This window comes from Salmo trutta, chromosome 11, assembly GCF_901001165.1.
Source record: "Salmo trutta chromosome 11, fSalTru1.1, whole genome shotgun sequence".
NCBI lineage: Eukaryota > Metazoa > Chordata > Actinopteri > Salmoniformes > Salmonidae > Salmo > Salmo trutta.
In genome coordinates, this window is record NC_042967.1 from 16,534,219 (window position 1) to 16,561,558 (window position 27,340).

Consider the following 27,340-nt stretch of genomic DNA (forward strand, 5'->3'; position numbering starts at 1 on the left):
TGAAACGTTTTTGTGATTACATCTGCCCAGATGATACGTGAATCATGCAAATAGTTCAATCTGCACATTACAAACCTGTTACAGAGACCACTAGAAGGGGAAATACCACTGCCAATGTACTGTAGAGGCTACTAAAAACAAATTATTAACAGTTTGGATGTGAATTATTACCTTACATTATTTCAAAATGTAAGCATCTCCAAGAACAGACAAATAACGAAAGATATTCCTGTAAAAACAAAGTATACAGCATGATGTATCTTCATGGGCGTGGTTTTCACCAATGAAGTCCAATAGAAGAAGAGAGTTGTAGTCCTATAATGAATATTCATGATTAAAGCGTGCCATTTTTGGACTGGGTAACTTCCGATTCAATGACGACTGCTGTTATGCTACTATCAAAATAGGGAACATGACGGAGGGAATCTAACTATTGGTGCACTGAAAATCCCCATAAATGCTGCGATAGTATATCAGGTATGTGAACAGTAAATACTTGCCATAGTTCAGTACAGTTTGATAACCTGATATAATCTGTCTTTTGAGGAATTAGCTAGCTAGCTAAGCTACTCATGCTAACACGTAACAAAACGATAGCTAACGGTACATTTCACCATGTAGAACTGCTAAAATGATGTCAGTAAGCTACACAAACCCGTATAGTAGTTAATTACTAGCTAGCTAATAACTTAACTAGCCTTCACAATAGTGCATGAATTGAGTGTTTTTGCCAGCTAGGTTGCTTGATAGCACGATCGTGCCATGCCACTTCAGTCAATGTGACATGTTCCACAAAGACCAGCACGCTCAACCCAGACAAGTACATTGTAAAGGGAAAGGGAGCTATGTGCTTGGCAATGTAGCTAAGTATTCATAGAACAAGATTAATTTCAAAACCGGTATGCTTTGTCGATTGAATAAGCAGTTTGATGCTTGTCACTAGTTACCACGGCCACAAAGTCAAAATTGGCTAGATCGTAAATATGAAAACAAAAATGTGCTTTTTGGTCTTTAATTTAAGGTTAGTCTTAAGGTTAGCAGTGTGGTTAAGTTTAGGATAAAGCTTAGATTTTAAGAAGATAATTTGTAGGAATAGGCAGGGTTTAGCGATAATGACTTTGTAGCTGTGGTAACTAGTGAAGACCATCGTGCCAATCGTCATCTAACGTCACAACTGTCACATGTTGCAGGGGGCCACGTTATTTCCCATGCAACCTGAGAAATGTTCCTTCTCCCCTTGTACAGTATGTGACTGAATCTGTGACAGGTCTAGTAAAGCGAACGGTGATACCCCACATGGTGTACTGCTCAGTAAGTCCATATGATACCTGTGTGTATTTGACCCAGCTGTCAGGAGATACTAAGCTAGCTACTTTTACACAGTACATCCTATTTTGTGGGACGTGCAGCAGGTAGCCTAACGGTTAAGCGCATTGGGTCAGTAACTGAAAGGTCACTGGTTCGAATCCACGAGGCGACTAGGTGAAAAATCTGCCGATGTGCCCTTGGGCAAGGCACTTAGCCCTAATTTGTCATGTAAGTCTCACTGCATAAGTGTCTGTTAAATTGACTAAAATTATTGAAGCTGCACATAACCACAGAGGGCTGTAGCTACAAACCTAGAGCAGAGCAACATACCTTTTTGGTTCTGTTTTGAACACATACAGTATCTGATGTTATCAGACCTACATGTAGCTGAGAAAGGTCTCAGTCTTAATATACCTATTATCCTGAAATACCCCTCTCTCTCCACCTCTCTTCCTCACCAGGGTTCAGTGTGTGCGTCAGGTATGGATGGAGTCAGTAGCATCTGAGAGCACCCAGCATAGTTATCACAGACAGGACAAGCCGAAGAAGTCCGCGTTCAGACCAACAGCCTGCACATCGGCAGGCAGGGGGAGAATGGTCAAGTACTTCTCTAACGACATAGACATCAGGACCACGTGGGACCATGTTGTCTCTGCCTTCTGGCAGAGGTATCCTAACCCATTCAGGTACAGGACCTCGCGCTGACCCGCTTTTTATGGCGGATGCCTCAACGATTTGGTGAGATGCGCATCTAGTAGGAGAGAGAAGGGATATGCCTATTTTCCATTGAGTAACAAACTCCAGACCCATGGAAAACCTGTCTGCTTTCTCCTGCTATCAGCTGTGAATGTGAATCTGCACCAACCGTCATTCTATAGCCAAACTGCATCTGCACTGTTCAACAGAATGTGTTTTTGTAAAATGTTCAGTGGACATTGTTACAAGTAGTCCTTATGCATCGAGTTGTACAGTTTGGTAAAGTTTGCAATCATTGGTTTTTGTTTATACATTCTAAAGTGAAAAATCGGAGTCTCAGCATCATTATGTTACTGTGGAATTGCCCTACTCTCAATCACAATGAGATTATGGTGTCTAACGCTGTTACAAGTTTAGAAAAAACAACCGTGAGAAGATTTTATTAAGATGGAGAACTGAGAGTGACCACAGTGGAGAAGTGATACCAGCTTTGTCAGATCAGAAGGAAGTGACTTAGTCAGTCAAGTGATTAATATTGTTTGTATTGTTAATATCTGCTCCGTATTTAACCCAGCCATCTTTCCTTTTATTTGACTACTTGATTCAAGGTTTGTATTCGATTGCTAACAATCAAATACAAGTACTTGAAATGCACAAATCTGCAACTATTTAGCAGGTTAAATTCAGAAGTACTGACAATGTTAACATTTGTTTGCGGAGTATGTCAAGTGTCGTGATATGTTATGTCGTTTACAGTTGTCTGAACAACTGCTAGCATACCGCCAACATTGTGTGTGTTCCCGTGCATCAGCACCCATGTTCTCACGGAGGACGTGGTGTTCCGGGAGGTGACGGTGGACCAGCGGCTTCTCTCCAGACGCCTGCTCACCAAGACCAATCGAATGCCTCGCTGGGCCGAGTTCCTCTTCCCCTCCAACCTCTCACGCTCCGTCTACATCGTCGAGGACTCCGTCGTCGACCCGGTCACCAAGAGCCTCACCACATACACCTGGAACCTCAACCACACTACGTTAATGGTGAGGTACGCCCCGACATGTGCTCCATTCCGAATCGACCCCTAGCCCCTACACCAAGAAGTGGCTAGGGAGTAGGGGCTAGGTGTCGATTTGGAACCCAGGGATACTGGTTCCCACAGCTTAGTGGTTGGAGCATGGTGCTTGCAACACCAAACGTGTGGTTTTGACGCTCAAGCCAGTCACATGTAGTTCATGTATGCGTTTGTTAGTACGTGTAGGTTTCTCTATATGTTTTACTAGGTTGGTGGACGTTCATGTCCTTTTACAGTACACTGACTCAACACCGTGGAGTATCTTGTATTTGTTAGAACACGGATTTCTATCTTTAGGAGATAGTATCAGCACCACCACCAGACAGAGGAACACGCTGGGTTTCCCCTACTGCATTTAGCAGCGGCGCACCGCCTCTAAAAAAAGGAAAGACTGACACTATTAGTATTGACTAAGATAAGAATGTATCTACGTATTAGCACACAGCCTACTATTGAACAGAGACTTTGATATACACGTATACATGAAAACTGCTGTCCAAATAAAGTGTTATTGTTGCATATCTTTAGATACGGAATGGAAGATCTTTTCCTCAATGGTTAAGGCTTGGTTGGCATCTGTCCCTTCATGACCTCCAGTGGTTGACCTATATTGCAGCCACAAGACCCTAGACATTGACAAGAAAGTGCCCTCTGCGTTGCCCCGCCCCCCTGAGAGACTGGCTTGTTTACTGGTCGCGCTTGTTTGTTTTCTCTAGCAACCGACCGTCTCCAAGCCTACAGCACAATAAATATACAGTTTCCCAGAGAAATTCCTTCATGTTGATACCCACAAGGTTTTCCATTGTATATAATTTGTGACATTTCGTTAAAAAAAACACAAAAAACTGCAACATTTGTGCAGTCTGGCTGGATATTGGTTCAGACTGGTAAACACTTAACTAAAGAGACACAGACGTGAAATGTATTGTTGGTGGTTTTCTGTTTCTCAGGGACCTGGTTTGTTGGATGAGAAAGAGATGAAGTTGTGTAACCTTTGAGTCTGCAGGGTGGGTGAATATCATGGTTAACGTCTCAAGTCTCTAGGAGAGTCAGAGTTCACTCTCCGTTCTACTGTCAGCAATAGAACAAGGCTTTAATGTGAGAGACTAAATGAGACACTACCTCACTATACCTGGTCAATGTCAACTAGACCTACACTGCAATCATACACAGACCTTTTTATGATTCAACCAGCACTTTGTTCGTCCCCTTCCCACTTTGTATTCATCTCAAGATCGCCAACACTTGGTGTCTATCGATCAAGATATATGGTGCTGTCAACTTGATGGATGAGCAGAGAGGAGCGCCATAAGGAACACACCCACCCACACCCCGCCAGGTTATGCCCGCCGTCTAGTTAACGCAAAGCGTTGTGGCGGCGTGCTAGCGAGCGCTGTCTTGTTTTGATTCCACTTGACGGCAGCTGAAGGAGAGGATGACTCATATCACTAGACAGATGGAACAACTTTGTAATCATCTCCAAGATCATATTTCGGAACAAAATGTCAGACTCTTCCAAAAAATTTTATCGCACGCAACCAGTTACTCAAAAGGAAGTGGAATTGGTAACTTGTTCTTCATTCATTTTGCATTGAAGTTGTTTGCTTCTTTATGTATTGTGCCCTATAGTTCAGGGCAGCAAACCAACACCAGCTGGTTAACAACCCTCTCTCTCCCCCATCCCTTCCTCCTTTCCTAGACGGTGGAGGAGCGCTGCGTGTTCCAGCAGTCAGAGGACCGGCCTGCCTTCACGCTGCTCAGACGAGAGGCCTGGATCTCTTCTGGAGTCTACGGCTTCTCCAGACCTATCCAGGTACAGCACAGATGTCATACAGAACAGAACAGCACAATCGAAAACACCACAGCCCCAGACCAGCTATAGGACGGCACAGTACAGCCCCAGACCAGCTATAGGACGGCACAGTACAGCCCCAGACCAGCTATAGGACGGCACAGTACAGCCCCAGACCAGCTATAGGACGGCACAGTACAGCCCCAGACCAGCTATAGGACGGCACAGTACAGCCCCAGACCAGCTATAGGACGGCACACTACAGCCCCAGACCGGCACAGTACAGCCCCAGACCAGCTATAGGACGGCACAGTACAGCCCCAGACCAGCTATAGGACGGCACAGTACAGCCCCAGACCAGCTATAGGACGGCACACTACAGCCCCAGACCGGCACAGTACAGCCCCAGACCAGCTATAGGACGGCACAGTACAGCCCCAGACCGGCACAGTACAGCCCCAGACCAGCTATAGGACGGCACAGTACAGCCCCAGACCAGCCCCAGACCAGCTACAGGACAGTACAGCCCCAGACCAGCTACAGGACAGTACTGCCCCAGACCAGCTACAGGACAGTACTGCCCCAGACCAGCTACAGGACAGTACTGCCCCAGACCAGCTACAGGACAGTACTGCCCCAGACCAGCTACAGTACAGTACTGCCCCAGACCAGCTACAGGACAGTACTGCCCCAGACCAGCTACAGGACAGTACTGCCCCAGACCAGCTACAGGACAGTACTGCCCCAGACCAGCTACAGGACAGTACTGCCCCAGACCAGCTACAGGACAGTACTGCCCCAGACCAGCTACAGGACAGTACTGCCCCAGACCAGCTACAGGACAGTACTGCCCCAGACCAGCTACAGGACAGTACTGCCCCAGACCAGCTACAGGACAGTATTGCCCCAGACCAGCTACAGGACAGTATTGCCCCAGACCAGCTACAGGACAGTACAGCCCCAGACCAGCTACAGGACAGTACAGCCCCAGACCAGCTACAGGACAGTACAGCCCCAGACCAGCTATAGGACAGCCCAGCCCCAGACCAGCTATAGGACAGCCCTGTATGTAGTCTACATCCAGGACTAAAGTAATGTTCGAAGCAGACCTAGGTTCAAATAGTGTTTGCTTTCTTTCAAATACTTTGAGAGTTTGATTGAGCCTATCTGGGGTGCCAAATGAGTTTGGTTTTGGGACTACTCCATTGGTGACATTGCGCCAATCAAGCTCAAACAAGTGCAGCTAAATTATTTGAATGGATAACAAATACTATTTGAACCCAGGTCTGATGGCTATTGAATACATCCACGTATACGAGGCTCAGAGGACCACTACACTACAGCAAAATAGTTCAAGTACCTCAGGACAGACAACCCCTTTTCATCACCAAAGCCATGACCCTTTTAATGGGAGCAGATATTGAATAGCAGCAGTCTGCAAAGCAGCAATACATTTGGTTTTGTAGCCTGGGAAATCAATTTGAAGGATCTGCTTGCGGTTGTTGTTGGACACCTATGAGAACATATGTGTATATATAATCCATCTATAAGAAAAGCCCAGTCTGAGTTGAAAAACAGATTTTCCCTTAAGTTCGACCCAGATATTTGGTCGACAAATCTAAGAGGCCCACATAAGTATTTTCCACCTCAGCAAGCTAGGCATTCTGTGTCTCACACAGACACACACACACACACACACACACACACACACACACACGGGTTTATAGGGTCGAATAATGGCACAAGAGGAAAAGTGTGTCTGCAGATGCCAAAACAAAGAAATGGTAATCTTCCACCAGGAACGTTTTCTACGCAAGGGTAGAAAACTAATTTGCCTATTATTATTATTATATTAGAAAACTAATTTGCCTATTATTATTATATTATTATTATTATTATTATCATCATCATCATCATGTGTGTGCTAGCCTTAACAACCCCTAGAGAGAGAAAGGGAAGTCGAGATGAAGGGAAAGAGAGAGATGAAAGGAGGGAGAAAGAGAGGGGGGGGAAAGTACACTGCCGTTGTGCTCATGTCTCCCCATTTAAACCCTGCTGTTTCCTGTCATGTCCGTCTGTTCTGTTCCCCAGGAGTTTGGCTTGGCCCGCTTCAAGAGCAACCAGGTGAAGGCCATGAAGGGCCTGGAGTACGCTCTGTCTAACTTACACGGTACGTACTGAAGTAGGAAACCAAACAACTTTATTTCTGGGATTTATGATGTGGTTGAGGCGATGGGCAAACTTTTTTTTTTTTTTTGAGGGAAAAAGTTACATTTTTGGGAGATTGATGCTTTCCGTCATATTTTCCACATTACACAAAGTACCAAAAAGTCTGTCAAAGTCTACTCATGGCTGATTGCTGTGGTCTGAAGTGAAGTTGTGAAATTAATCACAGCTCCCACCCACCAATCAACTCACAACACTAACCCTCCCATCATGCCTTTGGGTGAGCAGATGCCAGATCTCTCTCCCCTGGAAGTGTAACACACACAATCGTCCGTGTATAATCAGGCCGCGATTGCGTCGCCAGACAGACGCGTCTCTAAGTCCTTCGCCGAGTGGAGTGATACGACGATAATGATTACTGATTTACTGCATGTCTGAGTATGGCCATGTTCTCGTCTCGGAGATATCCCTCCCTAAAGATTGACACCTACAAGTTCCCACTCTTAATTGAACGAGTCCGATTGAGTCAATGATTCAACCGTTTTGTCTATGTTCAGAGGCTGAAAATATCCCATGCGACTAGCTTAAGCCGTATAGTCACAGACAAGTGTTTTGTCCCACGCGTTACGTGACTGCGCCATATGCCACAGGGCCTTCAGAAAGTATTCATTACCCCTTGACTTATTCCACATTTTGTGTTAGATGGAATTCAAAATGGATTATAGTTTTTCCTCAACCATTTACACACACAATACCCCATAATGACAAAGTGAAGACATGTTTAGACATTTTTGCAAATTTATTACGAATGAAATACATCTCATATTTACATAAGTATTCACACCTCTGAGGTCAATACTTTGTAGAAGCACCTTTGGCAGCGATTACAGCTGTGAGTCTTTCTGGGTAAGTTACTTAAGAGCTTTCCACACCTGTTTGTGCAACATTTGCCCATTATTCTTTTCAAAATTCTTCAAGCTCTGTCGAATTAGTTGTTGACCATTTTCAGGTCTTTCTGTAGATTTAAGTCAAAACTGTAACTCGGCCACATTCATTTTCTTCTTGGTAAGCAACTCCAGTATAGAATTTGGCCATGTTTTAGGTTATTGTCCTGCTGAAAGATGAATTCATCTCCCAGTGTCTGGTGCATGGCAGACTGAACCAGGTTTTCCTCTAGGATCTTGCCTGTGCTTAGCTCCATTACATGTATATATTTTTTTTTATCCTGAAAAACTCTTCAGTCATTAACGATTACAAGCATACCCATAACATGATGCAGCCACCACAATGCTTGAACATATAGAGAGCCGTTTCCTTCCTCTCCGGCAACTGAGTTAGGAAGAACGCCTGTATCTTTGTAGTGACTTAATACGCCTGTATTGGTACAGCATCCAGTGTAATTAATAACATCACCATGCTCAAAAGGATATTCAAAGATTATTTTTTTTGCCATCTATCAATAGGTGACCACCTTTGCGAGTCATTGGAACACCTTCCTGGTCTGTGGTTGAATCCATGTTTGAAATTCACTGCTCGACTGAGGGACCTTACAATTATCTGCATGTGTGGGGTACAGAGATGAGGTAGTCATAAAAAAAAAGATATCATGTTAAACTTATTGCACAAAGAGTGAGTCCATTACTTGTTAAGCACATTTTTACTCTTGGACTTATTTAGGCTTGTCATAAATGGTTTGAATACATTTCAGCTTTTTATTTGTAAAAATTCCACTTTGACATTATGGGGTATTGTGTTTAGGCCAGTGACAAACTCAATTTTAATAATACATTTGAATTCAGGCTGTAACACAACATTGGAAAAAGCCAAGGGGTGTGAATAATTTCTGAATGCACTGTATGTCAAACATCAGTTCATAACAGATAAATCACAGATGTCCAATGTTTGGCAATGACGATGGTAACCATGACGGTGGCGAGGTCTGCGTTCTGTCTGACATTGTCTTAGTGTCACGCTGAGGCAGCAGACTAGACACACACACACCTAACTAAAATACTTATAGGACATATTTCCATTGTTGTCTTTGTCCCCTCTGTCTGTGTGCATCATGCCGTCACTACAGCTGGACTAGGTCTCAGGTTTATTGCGATGGTAAGTACAGTACTAGGGTCTGTCACTACAGCTGGACTAGGTCTCAGGTTTATTATGGTGGTCAGTACAGTACTAGGGTCTGTCACTACAGCTGGACTAGGTCTCAGGTTTATTATGGTGGTCAGTACAGTACTAGGGTCTGTCACTACAGCTGGACTAGGTCTCAGGTTTATTATGGTGGTCAGTACAGTACTAGGGTCTGTCACTACAGCTGGACTAGGTCTCAGGTTTATTATGGTGGTCAGTACAGTACTAGGGTCTGTCACTACAGCTGGACTAGGTCTCAGGTTTATTATGGTGGTCAGTACAGTACTAGGGTCTGTCACTACAGCTGGACTAGGTCTCAGGTTTATTATGGTGGTCAGTACAGTACTAGGGTCTGTCACTACAGCTGGACTAGGTCTCAGGTTTATTATGGTGGTCAGTACAGTACTAGGGTCTGTCACTATGGTGACGGTATGGCTACGATCCAATATCCATACTATTGTACCACTTGTCCAATACAGACTGAAGTGGATCCCTATATAATGCACTACTTTAGTCCTATGGGCCCTGGTCAATAGTAGTGCACTGCACTATATAGTACATAAGATACCATTTCAGACACAACAATGGCTTCCTAAATGGTGTGTTTCAAATCAAAGTTTGTATTTGGCGTACGTGACAACAGGTGTAGACTTTGTGTGGATATTACATCAGAGCCATGGATCTGTGACACCCTCGTCCCAACCCCTTGCTGGGGTGATGCCACATGTCTGTCTGGTAGTAGCTTCTGTAGCCACTAGGCAGCCATTTCTAGAACAATCTCTAGTATCCACAGTAGTTGAGGAACAATGCAGTCCAGTACAGTCATGATTCCCTTTGGCATCAATGTGGACAGACACCAGCTATTCTAGAGCATTAGATCCTGTATTGTGTTTGTGGTTATCAGTAGCTGCTGCAAATACTGTGTACAAAACATTAGGAACACCTTCCTTATATTGAGTTGCAACCCCATTTGCCCTCAGAACAGCCTACATTTTTCGGATCATGGACTATAAAGGTGTCGAAAGCATTCCACAGGGATGCTGGCCCATGTTGACACCAATGCAAACTGTTGAAAGGGGAAAATCCCAGCAGCGTTGCAGTTCTTGTGCACCTGGCATATACTACCATATCCCGTTTAAAGGCACTTCAATCTTTTGTCTTGGCCATTCACTCTGAATGGCACACACACGATTCGTCTCAATGCTTCACCTATACTGAAGTTGATTTAACAAGTGACATCAATAAAGGGATTCACCTTGTCAGTGTGTTTCATGGAAAGAGCGGGTGTTCATAATGTTTTGTAGACTGTGTACTGTCATTTTGCCCCAGTTGATGCAAGTGCATGTAGGCTGAAGGAATTCTGGAACTTGAGATGAATGTCAAGGGGGATTTTATTTTCATGAAAAATGTAGTTTAGCTGTGAGTCATGTAGGTATGATTCACATAATATTCCACTCTAAATTGATTTGTTACTGTGATATTTAATTCTCCTGTTCAGGCGACATGAACAAAGGACATTTTCTAGTTTCATGCATTTTTATTAATTCACTTACTTAGGGAATGTAATATTTCCTCGGGGTGCAGACCCCTTGCCAGATCATTCCCCCACATAGTGGACGATCGTTCCTAGCGTTTAAACCTTTACAGGGTCCCTTTATCTTAACGCTTCGCACCGCTCGGCCTACCCAACCTCCCACTGTGCCCGACTTTTCAGTTAATTGGGCTCCGCAGGAGCAGCCAGAACCGATACACACCGCCAGCTAGGCAGTAGCTCCGATACTGTGAAAGGTGTCGGAGCAAGGATGGTACAAAACTGAGAAATCGTCAAACGAGCATACCAGATATTCAACAAGGTTTGATCAAAGTCACGTGCGTCTGGAACGTCACCCTATCCACTATGTAGTGCACTACTTTTGACCAGGGCCAATAGGGAGTAGGGTGCCATTTCAGACAGTGTGGTAGAAACAACCAGGACCACCTCCTGCTGTCGTTGCCCAACATCAAAAGGGGTTTTTATTCATAACGGAGTGTGTGAGACTGCACGTATTTCTGTTGGCGTGTGTGCTAAAGACTATCCGACTGCATCGGTGTGTCTGCTTGTGTTTGCGACTGCATGCGCACACACACGCTCGTTTGTGTGAAGCGACTAATCTCCCCTCCTGCCTGCATCTCCAGCCGCGAGGTTCGCGACAGCGTCCGAGAAAGAGAAGCGAAGAAAAAGAGAGCGGGAGCGAGGGTTGAGCTCAAAGAGCCCAGAGGAAAGATGTGGCTTTGTGTGGAGGCCTCAGAAGCCTTCCACCCCCCCCAGAGAGAGGGTGCTCTGGCGGTCAGCCAAGGCAGCCGGCCCTGGGAAGGGACCAGGGCTGTGGTTATTCTGGTCAGTGGCTCCAGACGTGCAGCTGGGCTGGGTTCAGTCAGGGGGAGACTGAGGGAGAGTAGAGAGAGTGTGTTGTCATAGTTTCCCTCCCATTGTCTTACTGGCTATTTGTAGTAGAACAGTATATGTGGTGCCATGAAGTCTTAGCCAGACCCTGGCCTAGCATAGAACACATCTTCCTCCTCTCTGTCCCTGTTCCCAGTACAGTATCTTCCTCCTGTCCCCTCTTTGTCCCTGTTCCCAGTACAGTTACTATATATAGCCCATCTCCTCTCCTTGTCCCTGTTCCCAGTACAGTTACTGTAGTAGCCTCCTCCCATCTCTCCTTGTCCCTGTTCCCAGTACAGTTACTGTAATCTCTCCTTGTCACTGTTCCCAGTACAGTTACTATAGCCTCCCCTTGTCCCCAGTACAGTTACTATAGCCTGTCTCCTCTTCTTGTCCTGGTCCCCAGTACAGTTACTGTAGTAGCCTCCTGTCTCTGTCCCATCTCTCCTTGTCCCTGTTCCCAGTACAGTTACTGTAGCTTCCTCCTCTCTCCTTGTGCCTGTTCCCAGTACAGTTACTATAGCTTCCTCTCTCCTTGTGCCTGTTCCCAGTACAGTTACTGTAGCTTCCTCCTCTCTCCTTGTCCCTGTTCCCAGTACAGTTACTGTAGTAGCCTCCTCCCATCTCTCCTTGTCCCTGTTCCCAGTACAGTTACTATAGCCTGTCTCCTCTCCTTGTCCTGGTCCCCAGTACAGTTACTGTAGTAGCCTCCTCCCATCTCTCCTTGTCCCTGTTCCCAGTACAGTTACTGTAGTAGCCTCCTCTCTCTGTCCCATCTCTCCTTGTCCCTGTTCCCAGTACAGTTTGTCCCCTGAGCTAAGGTTCCTCTGGGCCACATCACGATATGCTGCCACTGACCCCATGTCCTGGAGACTGGAGGCTGGCCAGACTCAGTGGGCCTGACCAAGACACTTTTGTCTAGGTCTCTCTTTCTGGAGTCCCCGGCACCTTTTTCTGAGTAGCTTTCGCTCGCCCTCTTTGGATCCCTTTCCCTAACTTTCATCTTTGTCTTTCTTGGCCTGTTTCACTGGATCCATTGTGCCTGCCGTGTGTGTGTGTGTGTGTGTCTGTCTGTCTTTCTCCCTCTTCTCCCTACTGGTCGCTTCAGATAGGATCTCTCAACCTCAACTCCAAGATTGGCTCCTCTCCTCTCTGGCAGTCTAAATATTTTCCACAGATGTTTGAAGTATCTGTTAGAAGCATTTGGATGGCCTCAGTGTTCACAACTCACACTGAAGAAGAGGAATGCTCTGCTTGTCTCTGTGTTGTGACGGTGGTAGTGTGTTGACTAGGAGACCTCTGGGGATGGTAGAGGTCACCTTAACTCTAACCCCTACGTCTAAAATAGCCTTTTTTAGATGGATGGATAGATGGAAGGTTATGATATTGTTTCACACACTTGTAGAGGGCAATCTCACACACACACACGTTTGTTTTGAAATGTATTCCCAATCAAAATGCTATTTTCCCTAAACTTTAACCTTAACTCTAACCCTTAAGTCTAAAATAGCCTTTTTCCTTGTGGGGACCGGTGAAATATCCCCACTTGTCAAAAATGTTACTTGTTTTGCTATCCTTGTGAGGACTTTTGGTACCCACAAGGATAGTAAAACCAAACCACACACTGTTAGAGAGAATGCTGACCCAGGAACAAACCCCTAACCAGAAGACCTGCTGGCTTCCTCATCATGACAAGATCCCTGTTACCTGAGCCTTGTGACCTTTCTAACACACACACACACACTTTTAGACTCAGGATATCAAGTCTTGAAGTAATGTGGAGTTATATTCATTCACTCCATGTTTACATGTTGGATTCATGGTAGCACCAGTTTTGGAACCGAGTTGGTTAGTTTACTGTATACACACTCACCCCATGTCTCTCTCGTCTTCTGCCCACAGGAGAGGCACCCCAGCGTCAGCCCTGCGTCCGGGACACAGTGAAGACTGCTACAGAGAAAGCCAAGACCCTGGCCTCGGCCGCCGCCCCGCAGAAACAGCCCCAGCAGTACGTGTGACAACAGGGGAACATCCACTGCTGCCGGCTGGAACCAGGACTGGGACACTGTGCACGCAGGGCAGGCACAAGCAACACATTCACATGCAACACACAGGCTGGCCAATTCTGGTCTTTTTCAGAGCTGATCTGATTGGTCAAAATATCAATTTGTGAGGAAAAACAAATCAGAATTGAGCTGCACATACTCACACACTCTTTTAGCTGCCTTTTCATTGACTGGAAGATTGCTTGTATTAAGGTCTCGGTGTGCAGTATGTGTACAATATGTCCATCTAAACCACTAACAGCTCTGCTCCTCTGGGGCTAGGCTCTGCTCCTCTGGGGCTAGGCTCTGCTCCTCTGGGGCTAATTAGCATTAATACATCTCAGGTACTGAGCCCCTGTCTGACCGCCTGCCACAACCTAGCGGCATGTTCAATAGGCACCAAACAAAAGAAAATGTTCTCAAACTGAGTGAAACAGAGATACGAAAGTATGTGGACAGCTCTTCAAATTAGTGGATTTGGCTATTTCAGCCACACGTTGCTGACAGGTGTATAAAACCAAGCACACAGTCATGCAATCTCCATAGACAAACATTGGCAGTAGAATGGCCTTACCGAAGAGCTCAGTGATTTAACGTGGCACCGTCATAGGATGCCACCTTTCCATCAAGTCAGTTCGTCACATTTCTGCCCTGGTCAACGAAGTGCTGTTATTGTGAAGCGGAAACGTCTAGGAGCAACAACAACTCAGCCGTGAAGTGGTAGGCAACAAGCTCACAGAATGGGACTGCCGAGTTCCAAACTGCCTCTGGAAGCAACGTAAACGCAATAACTGTTTGTCGGGAGCTTCATGAAATGGGTTTCCATGGCTGAGCAGCCGCACAAAAGCCTAAGATCACCATGCGCAATGCAAAGCATCAGCTGGAGTGGTGTAAAGCTCGGAAATGCATTCTTTGGAGTGATGAATCACGCTTCACGATCTGGCAGTCTGACTGACGAATCTGGGTTTGGCGGAGGCCAGGAGAACACTACTTCTACCTGCCCCAATGCAGAGTGGCAACTGTAAAGTTTGGTGGAAGAATAATGGTCTGTGGCAGTTTATGGTTCGGGCCCCTTAGTTCCAGTGAAGGGAAATCTTAACTCTACAGCATGCAATGACATTCTAGATGATTCTGTGCTTCCAAGTTTGTGGCAACAGTTTGGGGAAGGACCTTTCCTGTTTCAGCATGACAATGCCCCCATGCACAAAGCGAGGTTCATACAGAAACGGTCTGTTGAACTTCACTGGCCTGCACAGAGCCCTGACCTGAACCCCATCGAACACCTTTGGGACGAATTGGAACACCGACTGCAAGCCAGGCCTAATTGCCCAACATCAGTGCCTGACCTCACTGGCTGAATGGAAGCAAGTCCCCGCAGCAATGTTCCAACATCTAGTGGAAAGCCTTCGCAGAAGAGTGGAGGCTGTTGTAGCAGCGAAGGGGGAACCAACTCCATATTAATGCCCATGATTTTGGATGAGCAGGTGTCCACATACTTTTGGTCATGTAGTGTATTTTCTGAACTTGTCCAATAGAAACACTTTCTGTTGCAAAATGTTTTTATACGGTGTGCCATAATGAACACGACCCTGACTTGAGTAAGCTCTGGGACATTTATCTCTTGTGCACTGTCAGTGAGGCCTGTTTTGAAAAGCATAAAACATGACAAATCAGACATGCCAAATAACAGTAAAGGTACCAAGGCAAGCTGAAGAAATAATATAAATTCCACAACACTGGATGTATGCTGGAGTTTGAGAGTTTATCAAATAATATAAATGAGTAATTATTGTATTACCCTTCAACTGCGTCATGCGACTGAATTTGTCAATGAGGTCTACGATTGATTTGTTGGATATATCAAGCGATATCAAATTAAGAATTTGACGTTTACCAGGGACAGTTGATGTATTTCATGTTTTATTGTACATTAATGTATTAGTCCGACATTGGTTTGTCTGTCTCTTAATATTTTTGCTGCATTCCTTTAAGGTAGAACTAGATGTTATGATTTTAGACTAGAGGAAATTGTCTTAACATTGAAAGAAAACTGCACTTAAATAAAAATCTGATTTAATATTGTTATTTGGGATACAGCTTTCATTTTGTTTTGGTTCAGGCCTTAGTTATGTAAACTTAAACTACTGCATATTATTGTCATGAAATCGTGTAACGTTCATTGCCATGGTTTTCATATTCCTATGTACAATTTAGTCGATGTTGTGATGCTATTGCAGTAATCTGACAACAGGGGGCCTAAAACAAGCCTGTAGAAGTTCAGCATGCCAACTATTTAAAGGGGCAGTGCAGTCAGTGATTTTCCTGTGTTTTTATATATGAGGTTGGAATAATACTGTGAAATTGTCCTTTTAGCATAAGAGCTGTTGGAAAAGACTGGCAGAACTTCTTGCATTTTGCTAAGAAACAATTTTTTCTTTGACGATTTTAACTGTTTTAATTGTTACCCAGAAATGATTTGATATTGAGATAAACAGCTGCATTGGACCTTTTATTACTGTTTGGCCATTCTCTCCAGTCTCCAGAGGTTATTTTACATAAACCACTTCACCATCCTGTGTATCATTCTCCAGTCTCCAGACTACAGAGGTTATTTTACATAAACCACTTCACCATCCCGTGTATCATTCTCCAGTCTCCAGACTACAGAGGTTATTTTACATAAACCACTTCACCATCCCGTGTATCATTCTCCAGTCTCCAGACTACAGAGGTTATTTTACATAAACCACTTCACCATCCTGTGTTTCTCATTCTCCAATCTCCACCAGACTACAGAGGTTATTTTACATAATACATTGCTTCACCTTCATGTATTATCATTGCATAGTAAGTAATAGAATCATTTGAATTCCTATTGAATCAAGTACTTACAACAGCCTGGACAAGCCTTTCTCAACCCAATCCTACGTTGAGCCCCAGTCGTTCCATAATGATGGTGTAACGCAACACCAGCACACCTGATTCAAATTAACAGCAGCTTGATGATTAGTTGACTCATTTCAGGTGTGCGTCTGTTAGAACTACATCAAATATTTTTAACGGCTGGCCTAGACCACAGGAGGTTGGTGGACCCTTCATTTGGGAGGAGGGGGCTTGTGGTAATGGCTGGAGCGGAACAGCTGGAATGGTAGCAAATACAAGTTTGATGCCATTCCATTCGCTCTTTTCCACCTATTATTATGAGCCGTCCTCCCCTCAGCAGCCACCATTGGCCTGGACGGTAGCTAGACTTTCTCAGAACCACTATAAATATTAAAACACAAATATATTTCAATCATGCAAATAAGGAGGCTGTGACAACCTTGTGTAAAAAACATTTTTTTTATTATATTACAATTAAAGAATACACAGTAATACCTTCAAGTGTGTGCCAAAATGTTATCCAGCACCAGGTAAACTCATGTATCCATACATAGGAACTTATATAATATAGCACATCTTTTGAAAGCATATTACAACATCTGCTATTAAAGGAACATATTCACAGGTCTCTGGCACAGAACTCTCCCTACTCAGTGTTTTGCCTGACTACGATGTCAAGCTCCCTCAGCCCCCTTCATCCTCTCCCTCCCTCCCTCCCTCCCTCTGAACCTAATCTCAACCAGCCCCCCTCTGGCCAAAGTTCCGGAGCCCCTAAACTGTCTATCAACGAGACACACAACACCCTCGGGACTAAGAGTTCTCTCATGCCAACTCGACAACAAGACGACAACAAGAGACCAATCGCAGAACTCTTAACATAAAGGAGGAAAAAAATCATTCCTATCTTCAGACGGTGCTCTAGCAATGTCACACAGAAAGAAACAGAAAAGACAGTAAAGGGTTAGTGAGGGATTAAAAAGAGGGACAATGATACACTTGGACTAAAATCTACATTTCATGTTGCTATTAAAGCTGATTTAAGATGGGATTCCATAGGTGTCTGATGACTGTCTGCAAGGGGGTGGAAAGAAAATCAAAGTGACTAGTTATTTGGCAGGAATCGGGTTTTCGTTCCGGCATTATTCGATTGTTTGTTCATAGCACTGCACTTGCAGAGGACAGGAATGGGTTCTATTTGTCTCTGAAAGTAACTGTCAGACCTGAGCTCAAATAGAAAGATTTCAAATACTTTGCTTGTTAAATCTGCCTGCCAGCCAGATGGGTGGGATTTGCTCTTTTGGGCCCATTCCATTAAAAACATGCAGACAGCCACAATCAAACACAGCTAAAGTGTTTTCAGAGATTTCACAATACTATTTGAACCCAGGTTTGAGTGTATGTCCGTCTGTTGACTTTTCCCTTGCCTCTATACAGGCTTCGCTTGTTTGGTCTGAACCTCAACCTTATTTCACCCCTCTCTCTCTCTCTCTCTCTCTCTCTCTCTCTCTCTCGCTGTCTCTCTCTCTCTCTCTCTCTCTCTCTCTCTCTCTCTCTCTCTCGCTGTCTCTCTCTCTCTCTCTCTCTCTCTCTCTCTCTCTCGCTGTCTCTCTCTCTCTCTCTCTCTCTCTCTCTCTCTCTCTCTCTCTCTCCCTTCCTCCACCCTCCTGCTGACTCCCTTGGCAGCAATAGCCTGGCAGACAGACTCAATCATCATTTCGCTGTGCTTTTTGTGCTTCGAAAAGAAAAATTAAACACACTTGGATACATTTCAGACCAGATGATTTTTAAAGCAGAGATCAACCACCTCTCAGCTTCGACAAAAGTCAACACATTTTGATTGATAAGTGTGTCAAACCCCCCCCATAGCTATCGAGATTTCAGTTCTGCTCCGCTCTGACGTTTAAAGGAAGTTTGTTGGACAGCACCATTGATTACTTTTACAATATTGTCGTTTTTGCATTGTGACAGGGTTGAGAGTCGTGCACACATCTTTCCATCGAGACTTCCCAGGTGTTTCCAAACTCATTCACAAATCAACACATTTAGTGTTCAATGCCTATCGCCAAGTGATTTGCTCAGCAATCTCTGTCACACTTTAAGTACAATCTCTCTGGTTAAAAGAAAACAAAGTTATTTTCAAGGCACATCATTGAAAGAAATTCCATAACCACTATCCAGCAGTCTCATTCCCTGAAACCTAGTGAGCACGAGACGTTGAAAAGGTGACGTCTTTTCAACCAAAAAACGTCTGTTTAACGTCTTTTCAACTTCTTTTGCTCCTACATTCAGTATCTGTAACAGTATCTGAATCATTATCCTCCCCTGCTAATACACCTGCTCTCCAACCACTCAAGTCTTTCTGAACGTGCGCTATGTGCATTAGAAAATGATGTCGCTGAAAATGACAAATCTCATATCTGGCCCACGTGTGTTCCGCTTACTTAATCATTGCCTCACATTAGCTGATGGGAGGTTCTGTGCAAGAGAAGTTTTACTCAGTTGTTCATTTCAAAAGCAAACCGAAAGAGTAGTACATCTGTGCTCCTAACAGTCATGTACATAGGTCCTTGACATGAATGTAAACTCAAGAACTTTATCTTTCTCGGGTTAGTTTCTTTTCGCCCTCCTTCAGTGTATGGAGAGAGTTCAGAGGTAAAATCCATCAACAGAGATGTTAACATTGTTGGTCACAAAATGAACCACAGAGTCGAAGCACGAATCTGGCTTTTTCTTCTTTAAAACCCAAGCCTGCCTACCAACCAACCGCCTACTTCTTCTTTAAAAAGCACAAGATGGTCATATTGCTGTGTCTCGAGACGCCCCATGACCACCAGGGTCACGGTAAAACTATGGTAGTAGAGTAGAGTAGGGAAGGTGCCACCGGGAGGAGGGAGGGAGGGAGAACACCACGAGCTGCCTTCATTGATTGGATTTCTCCTCCCTTCTCCTCGCCCAATGGTTTCCTGTTCAAAAACAAGTGCATTTCATAAACAGAGCCAAAACAAAATGGCTGCCACAACAACAAAATAAGCAGTTTAAACCCCTAATTAGGTTGACTGATTGAACCCCAATAATGACCAGCCAGGGCGAGTGAATGGAAGCTGCCATCGGGAGTTACCAGTATGGTCAGTGTTGACTTTAAGCTGCGTGGCAGGGCAGGCGTCAAGTGGGTAGGGCGTACCTGGCAACCGCACCAGGGGTACACCTTGAGGAGTACTCGATGGAGGCAAAAGGGGCTAAAATCAGTTCTTCACGTGCCCCTTCTTCACTCAAGGAGGAGTCAGCATCCCCATTTGGCTTGGGGTGGAAAGGGTTAAAACAAAGTGTTCATCTACTCCGAAAAGGGGTGGAGCTGGGGGGCAAGGGGGTGGATGTTCGGAGAGTGTGTAGCAGGGTCAAGACCTGAGTAGGGATGGAGGGAGGAGGAGGGAGGGGGGCACACAACAACAGTCACCAAGGCTCACCAAGGCACAGAATGACATTGGGGAGAGTACTAGAGAAAAGGGGGCAGCCAGGTTCCTAGCTTCCCTGTCCTACACTCTCTCTACCTTCAACTAGCCTGGCCTTCTGTCTGTCTGTCTGTCTGTCTGTCTGTCTGTCTGTCTGTCTGTCTGTCTGTCTGTCTGTCTGTCTGTCTGTCTGTCTGTCTGTCTGATATTTATATAGATATACTCTTCTTTTTTGTCTTTTCGTTAAACGAGAACATTTAGGAAAATAGAATAGAAAATATAGACTACACTATCACTTTCAGTGACCGATAGATTTTTTTTTCATTGCAATGTTTTTCTAAGTCTTATGTGAATTTTTTTTTTCTTTTTTTGGTTAGACCTGCCAAGTTGTGGACTGGCCCTTTTTGAAGTGTTGGAATGCCAAGCTCTAAGGATTACGAGAGAAACTCAGGCCTAAACGGTTAAATGTTCAGAAGGCCAAAGATATGCCTCTTCCGTCAATATTTTATACTAGTGTGCATGGCTTTGGAGACAGTGCTGTACATTTCTAATATATTACATTGGTCTTTTACAATGTCCCCAAAGCTTCAGAAGTAGTATCTAGCTAACAGATATAGCAGAGAAAATACATTAATCTACCTTTGAGTTAGAGAAATGAAAGCATTGTTATGATTAGTTTTGATGCAATACCTATTCCTCTACAGAGAGCTGATCATTAGAGCTGGGTTTTTATTTTTATGCACTTCTACAGCTTTGACTTGTCAATGTGTACCGACCGTGCACACACACACTTACGCATGCACGCCTGCATACATACATACACACATACACACATCTAGAACTGTTGGAGTAGACTGATGACAGCAGGGTAATAAATGGATCTATTAGTGAATAACAGGAAAGGTTAGCCTGATCCTGCTGATCCACTGTCTTCCACTCCACAATGCCCAGTTGCCCTCTATAACTTAGTAAAAGAGGGCAACCATGCCGCCATTTTGGGACAAAATTGACCCACCAGAATCGCTTAAATGCTTGAGAAAGCAGTATCATATCTTTCCGTGTTTTATTGCTACATCAATATGCTACTGAAAAGTAAAGTATGGTTTGCGATTCTGGGGATGCACCGTGTGTGAATATTTAGGGAATAGCGTGCCATTCCAGACACTTGCACCATATAGGGAATAGGGTGCCATTTCAGACCCACTTCTAGTGTTGTGTTCGGTAGTGTGGAGTAGTGGTTAAGGAACTCAGCCAGAGGGAGAGATATCAATGTGCTGCCCTTGGTAACATTGATTGGGGTTTGTAGATTAACAAGAGATATGTTCCAATAGAACATTCTTTTTTTTCTCCATCAGAAAGTGTGCCTGCTAACGTTCTATCCTATACCACGTACACACACACACACACACACACACACACACACAACTATGCCACACACACAAACACACACACAGTTAAACACACACATGCTGAGTTCCCATTGACAAGTCAAAGCTGTCTGCCACCACACCAGAGGTCCCCAACAAAACCACAAACTGCTCTGCTATATCGATCCCACAGCCACAACAACAGGTAGAGGTGAGGGAGGTCTGGGGGTCAGGTTAGGCAAGATAAGCGGGACAAGGGGTGATAGGATAGGGGTGAGGTAGGGTGTGGTGTAGGGGTTAGGACAGGAGAAAGTCAGGAAGTCAGCCCCGACAGGAACGTCTACAGTCTACTTCCTGGTTCCAGGGAATAAGCGCCAATGGGGACACTGGGGATGGGCGGAGGAGGGGGAGACCACAGCCGCTGTTTGCTGGGAGAGTGGCTGATGACGGCGTAGCGTGGGCTGGGGGGGGGGTGCGTGCTGGGGCAATATTAGGGGGGGTAGGAAGGGAATAGCAGGGTGCGCGGGGCTGGGGTCATAGAGGGCTGATTGGAGGTGTGGCCCTCAGGGGCCCCCTGGTGGCCCCTAGCAGTGGTGCGGCTGCAGTCTGTGGGAGGAATGCTGTGTGTAGCTGGCGTCGCTGGAGCTGCTCTGCAGGTTGTAGTCCTCCTCCTCCTCGCCGTCCAGGAGGCCGTCGTCACTGATGCTCTCGTCCACGCTGTCCCCCTCGCCAAGCTCACCCTCGCCCAGGGGGGACTCCATGCCTTCAATGTCCACCTCTGCATAGAGAGAGAGAGAGAGAGCGGGAGAGAGAGAGAGAGAGAGAGAGGGAGAGAGAGAGAGAGAGAGAGACATATTGTTAGTCTCCACACTTCATGGAATCAAATCAATAACTACAACAGGACTTTCAGAGAGATAGAAACAGAAACAAAGAGAGAGATAGAAAGAGAGAGAGGGAGATAAATAGAGAGAGAGGGAGATGGAGTGTGTGTGTGTGTGTGTGTGTGAGTGTGAGAGAGAGAGAGAGAGAGCGACAGAGAGAGAGGTACAAAACAGCGTTGTTGTATTTCGTTCGTGTTGAACTTTGGGCACGTACACTGAGGAGCCCTCTCTGTGTGTCGCCGGGCGGATTAGGACCGGATTTAGACGGTCATTAACTTTGTATAACAGGCAGGTCTCTGTACTACCTCCAGTAATCTCTCCCCCTACTGATAAACATCCCCCACGTGTTTACCACCCTCATGATCAGTAAACAACAACACCCGTCTCCTACCCAGGGGCCTCCAGGAGCCAAGTAGGAGTGATACTGTATACATTTTTTTCCACTAATTGGTATTTTGACAAATCACATCAGATTTTTTCACATCATATATTTTTCAGAGCTGATCTGATTGGTCAAAAGACCAATTAGTAAAGAAAATATCAGAATTGGACTGCATGTGCAAACGCAGCCATAGAGCTTGGTCAACTCGGTTCCCATTAAAGAAAAATGGCTGGAACGTGGTCATATGATTCGAGAGAAGCCATCCATGTAATCGCCCAACAAACGGTCATTTTGAGAGTTTCATACAAAAACCTTGATGGATTAACTTAAATGAACTTCAGTTGGAATAAGCAAAAGGAGCAGACATGGCATCCTTAACTGCACCAGCCCCTTATAGCTCAGCCTAGCTCCATCCTAGTTCCAGTCTAGCTCCAGCATAGCTCCATCCTAGTTTCAGTCTAGCTCCAGCCTAGTTCCAGTCTAGCTCCATCCTAGTTCCATCCTAGTTTCAGTCTAGCTCCATCCTAGTTCCAGTCTAGCTCCAGCATAGCTCCATCCTAGTTCCATCCTAGTTTCAGTCTAGCTCCAGCCTAGTTCCAGTCTAGCTCCAGCATAGCTCCATCCTAGCTCCATCCTAGTTCCAGTCTAGTTCCAGCATAGCTCCATCCTAGTTCCAGTCTAGTTCCAGCATAGCTCCAGCATAGCTCCATCCTAGTTCCAGTCTAGTTCCAGCATAGCTCCATCCTAGTTCCATCCTAGTTCCAGTCTAGTTCCAGCATAGCTCCATCCTAGTTCCAGTCTAGTTCCAGCATAACTCCAGCATAGCTCCATCCTAGTTCCAGTCTAGTTCCAGCATAGCTCCATCCTAGTTCCATCCTAGTTCCAGTCTAGCTCCAGCATAGCTCCAGCCTAGTTTCAGTCTAGCTCCAGCCTAGTTTCAGTCTAGCTCCAGCCTAGTTTCAGTCTAGCTCCAGCCTAGTTTCAGTCTAGCTCCAGCCTAGTTCCAGTCTAGCTCCAGCATAGCTCCATCCTAGTTCCAGTCTAGCTCCAGCCTAGTTCCCGTCTAGCTCCAGCCCGGCTTCAGTCTAGTTCCAGTCTAGCATCAGTCTAGCTCCAGCCCGGCTCCAGTCTAGTTCCAGTCTAGCTCCAGCCCGGCTCCAGTCTAGTTCCAGTCTAGCTCCAGCCCGGCTCCAGTCTAGTTCCAGTCTAGCATCGGTCTAGCTCCAGCCCGGCTCCAGTCTAGTTCCAGTCTAGCATCGGTCGCTCCAGCCCGGCTCCAGTCTAGTTCCAGTCTAGCTCCAGCCCGGCTCCAGTCTAGTTCCAGTCTAGTTCCAGTCTAGCTCCAGCCCGGCTCCAGTCTAGTTCCAGTCTAGCATCGGTCTAGCTCCAGCCCGGCTCCAGTCTAGTTCCAGTCTAGCATCGGTCGCTCCAGCCCGGCTCCAGTCTAGTTCCAGTCTAGTTCCAGTCTAGCTCCAGCCCGGCTCCAGTCTAGTTCCAGTCTAGCATCGGTCTAGCTCCAGCCCGGCTCCAGTCTAGTTCCAGTCTAGCATCGGTCGCTCCAGCCCGGCTCCAGTCTAGTTCCAGTCTAGCATCGGTCTAGCTCCAGCCCGGCTCCAGTCTAGTTCCAGTCTAGTTCCAGTCTAGCTCCAGCCCGGCTCCAGTCTAGTTCCAGTCTAGCATCGGTCGCTCCAGCCCGGCTCCAGTCTAGTTACAGCCTCTGTGTTTAGTAATTGTGTGAGTGGCAGCAGAATAGCTTGACCTTGACCCCCGGGCGTGACCTCTAAACCAACCAGCAGGTGTGTGTGGTCTTCACCAGGCGTCGAGAGGGGCATTGTGTGTGTGTGTGTGTGTGTGTGTGTTTGCAGGTGTGTACAGAGCAATACACTGGCCAGTAGTTCTCTCAGGCTTTGTACAGATTGAGGTGTAGGCGAAAGCACTAAAGGAGTCCATCAAGTCAACACTGTGTCCAGAACAGGCAGGGAAGGAGAGGCATCACAATAGACTAGAGCATGTTAGAGGGAACTAGGTTGTATCAAGGGCCTGGAGGCTTCAGGGCAGTATCCACTCTATGTAGTAGAGGTGGAGGTCAGGCAGAGTCCTGCACTGAAGCTGTGGATAGTATTGATCTCCATTACATGTGGATCAGTGCTTCTGCTAGATAAGGAGTGTTTCAGTGGACTATTCAGCTGTTTTAAGGAACGGTTATATCAGGTCAAGTGAAGAGGTCTGGGCCCCCCAAGCCGAGTCAGTGGCTTTAACAAAGCTGCGAACAATATAGAGAATCGGTCTGTTTAACTTGGCTTGGTTATATACAGATGGGGTCGGTGACCTGTTCGCATTATGTATGGATCAGTGGCTATACACAGTATAGGGATTTGTGTGTCTGTACAGATGTAAGATCTTAATTTGATCACCCTGTTGCAGGAGAACTATCCTTTGCAGGATAATACCTGTGGTGTATTTGAGGTTTGAAAAGGCTTCTAAAGTTTGTTATTTCCACTTTGTAATTTCAGACCTGATTTCCCCTTACAAAAAATTTATCAACCCTACAAAAATATAAATGAATTATAATCCACATAATAACTCACATTTTCCTACTGTGGCAAACTGGCTCACTGGTACTGGTAGATCATTGGCTAAGGTAATGCAGTGGTGTATAGGGGTTCTGTTTGGTGCTGTTTGGTGCTGTTTGGTACTGTTTGGTGCTGTTTGGTGATGTTTGGTACTGTTTGGTGATGTTTGGTGATGTTTGTAACATACTATATCTTGTGGAAAATATGAATTATGTGCTAGAAAATACTGTGTTCTACTCAAGAGCTGCAGTGCTGCTAGTTCTCGCTCCCCTCGACCACTAATTAGTTCATTTACAGTCATTGACTTGACCTAAAGAGTCCCCACACCTGGTTCTAGTGATCCACATCAGTTGTTAAATCAAAGGGGGGTCAAAGGATAAATGAAAACCACATTCATAGGTCACTAAAGGCTTCAGGGAGCAGCGTGTGTGTGTGTCATGCGTATGTCCCACCGTACCTTGCTCTGAGTACCTTGTGTGTCATGCATATGTCCCAGCGTACCTTGCTCTGAGTACCTTGTATGTTGTGTGTCAAGCGCGTGTCCCAGCGTACCTTGCTCTGAGTACCTTGTATGTCGTCTGTCAAGCGTGTGTCCCAGCGTACCTTGCTCTGAGTACCTTGTATGTCGTGTGTCAAGCGTGTGTCCCAGCGTACCTTGCTCTGAGTACCTTGTATGTTGTGTGTCATGCAGGTGTCCCAGCGTACCTTGCTCTGAGTCGGTGGAGATGGTGGAACCTAGGCTGTCGGTCCGGGTACGTTCCACGCCTCCAGGCATCACCAGCTGTTCCAGACGTCTTTTGAGGTAGCGGTGCTCTCTCTGGAGCTGCTCTTTGGTGTTCAGAGCCTTTCTGTCCGCCTCCTCCAGCTTCTACAGGGGGAACACACACACACACACACATTTAGAATGACATTGGGGCACACACACACACACACACACACACACACTACACACACACATTTAGAATGACATTGGGGCACACACACTCACACACAGTTAGAATGACATTGGGACACACACATACATTTAGACTGACATTGGGGCAAACACACATTTTACACTTGACAGACGTGTTCAAATACATGTGTATTTGAGTATCTGGAATTTAATATACTTTTTCTGTGTATTTCAGTATTTTCAAATACACAGCCCAAAACAAGTACTTTTATTTGAGAATTTGAATGGTCATTTGTAAAAAATATATATAAAAAAAAAATTGTCTACCAAATTGTATTTGACAGTATTTTCAAATACTTATTTCAAACACTGTTTTCAAATACCTGGGTTAAATGCACGGGAGTGTATTTTAGTCAGTGTATTTTGAGAATTTTAAAATACTATCCAAGTGTATTTCCAAATCCATTAAAATATTCAACTACTTGTGTTTTCAAATACAACGTTTCAGAATGCTTATTTCAAATGTATGTGAAAGTAATTGAGATATTTCAAATAGTATTTGAACTCTGATCTGACGCTTGATGGAGTCTTTATTAGGAACAACAATGGAACACTGTGAATACAAAAAAAACCGGAATATTTGTGAGTTCATTATGTGCTTGCACTCATGAGTTATTGATTTAACTGAAATCATTCTTCATATGATCATGTAGATTTACTTCTGATAGCTCAAACTCAGCTGTTTGGTGGTTGAGCAATACGCACACACGTGCATGTTCTCACATTAGTGATTATAATAAGGAAGTGAAACCATAGCAACAACATGACTTCAGCTGACCCAACGGCAAATATTACTCACACACTACCCAGATTGCGACACAATTCCAACCAAGGGATTTTTAAACAGGGGAAGAACAAGAAAATGAACCAAGCGCTGTAACCCCGTGCTTTTAGAGATTCCTACTAACCAAACTAAAACCGTAGATATTAGAACACCAGTACACCAGAGGACAGGCCTATGTATCGTAAACAGGATGTGAAGAGTTAAAAGAGGGTTTTTCCACCGACCACATGCTCTCACCCACACAGTCCGTGCAACAGCTGTGGAGAACTAGACTGTAACCATCTGAAGTCTACTGCATCGCAACGGTAAAGACACAAACTGGAATTCGTTTCGCAACTAAAGTACAGCCCTGCCACTTGGTTTGATATAAAGTTGAGGGACCTGGTTAGAGAAACGGAACCCATCCAAATTCATCGATGAAGTAATATT

General features: G+C 45.2%; 2 protein-coding genes across 3 annotated transcripts in view; one reads left to right on the forward strand and one right to left on the reverse strand.

The window, feature by feature from the left end:
* Nucleotides 1-351: 351 nt before the first annotated feature.
* Nucleotides 352-14,061, forward strand: LOC115202322 (PRELI domain-containing protein 1, mitochondrial). 2 transcript variants are annotated; one of them, XM_029766404.1, is made up of 6 exons: nucleotides 352-477; nucleotides 1,770-1,994; nucleotides 2,816-3,041; nucleotides 4,773-4,886; nucleotides 6,957-7,035; nucleotides 13,495-14,061. In XM_029766404.1, exons 2-6 carry the CDS (start codon nucleotides 1,795-1,797, stop codon nucleotides 13,608-13,610), a joined length of 735 nt encoding a protein of 244 aa, XP_029622264.1. In that variant the 5' UTR covers nucleotides 352-477; nucleotides 1,770-1,794; the 3' UTR covers nucleotides 13,611-14,061. The 2 variants fall into 2 exon arrangements, with proteins under 2 accessions (XP_029622264.1, XP_029622265.1); XM_029766405.1 differs by lacking the exon at nucleotides 352-477 and adding an exon at nucleotides 1,290-1,311.
* Nucleotides 14,062-16,963: 2,902 nt separating this feature from the next.
* The window catches only part of LOC115202323 (max dimerization protein 4), a 44,939-nt gene continuing 34,562 nt past the window's right edge, over nucleotides 16,964-27,340 (reverse strand). Inside the window, exons 5-6 of the mRNA XM_029766407.1 lie at nucleotides 25,878-26,040; nucleotides 16,964-22,114 (exon numbers count right to left, since the gene is read on the reverse strand). Coding sequence (XP_029622267.1) covers nucleotides 21,921-22,114; nucleotides 25,878-26,040 — 357 coding nt within the window. The 3' untranslated portion in view covers nucleotides 16,964-21,920. The remainder of the gene's footprint in view (nucleotides 22,115-25,877; nucleotides 26,041-27,340) is intronic.

Excerpts from the sequence above, each read along its gene's own strand:
- LOC115202322 (XM_029766404.1), top strand. The coding sequence starts at position 1,795 with ATGGAGTCAGTAGCATCTGAGAGCACCCAGCATAGTTATCACAGACAG. Across the intron at positions 1,995-2,815 it reads AGGTATCCTAACCCATTCAG|CACCCATGTTCTCACGGAGG; the intron begins GTACAGGACCTC and ends CCCGTGCATCAG. Across the intron at positions 7,036-13,494 it reads CGCTCTGTCTAACTTACACG|GAGAGGCACCCCAGCGTCAG; the intron begins GTACGTACTGAA and ends TTCTGCCCACAG.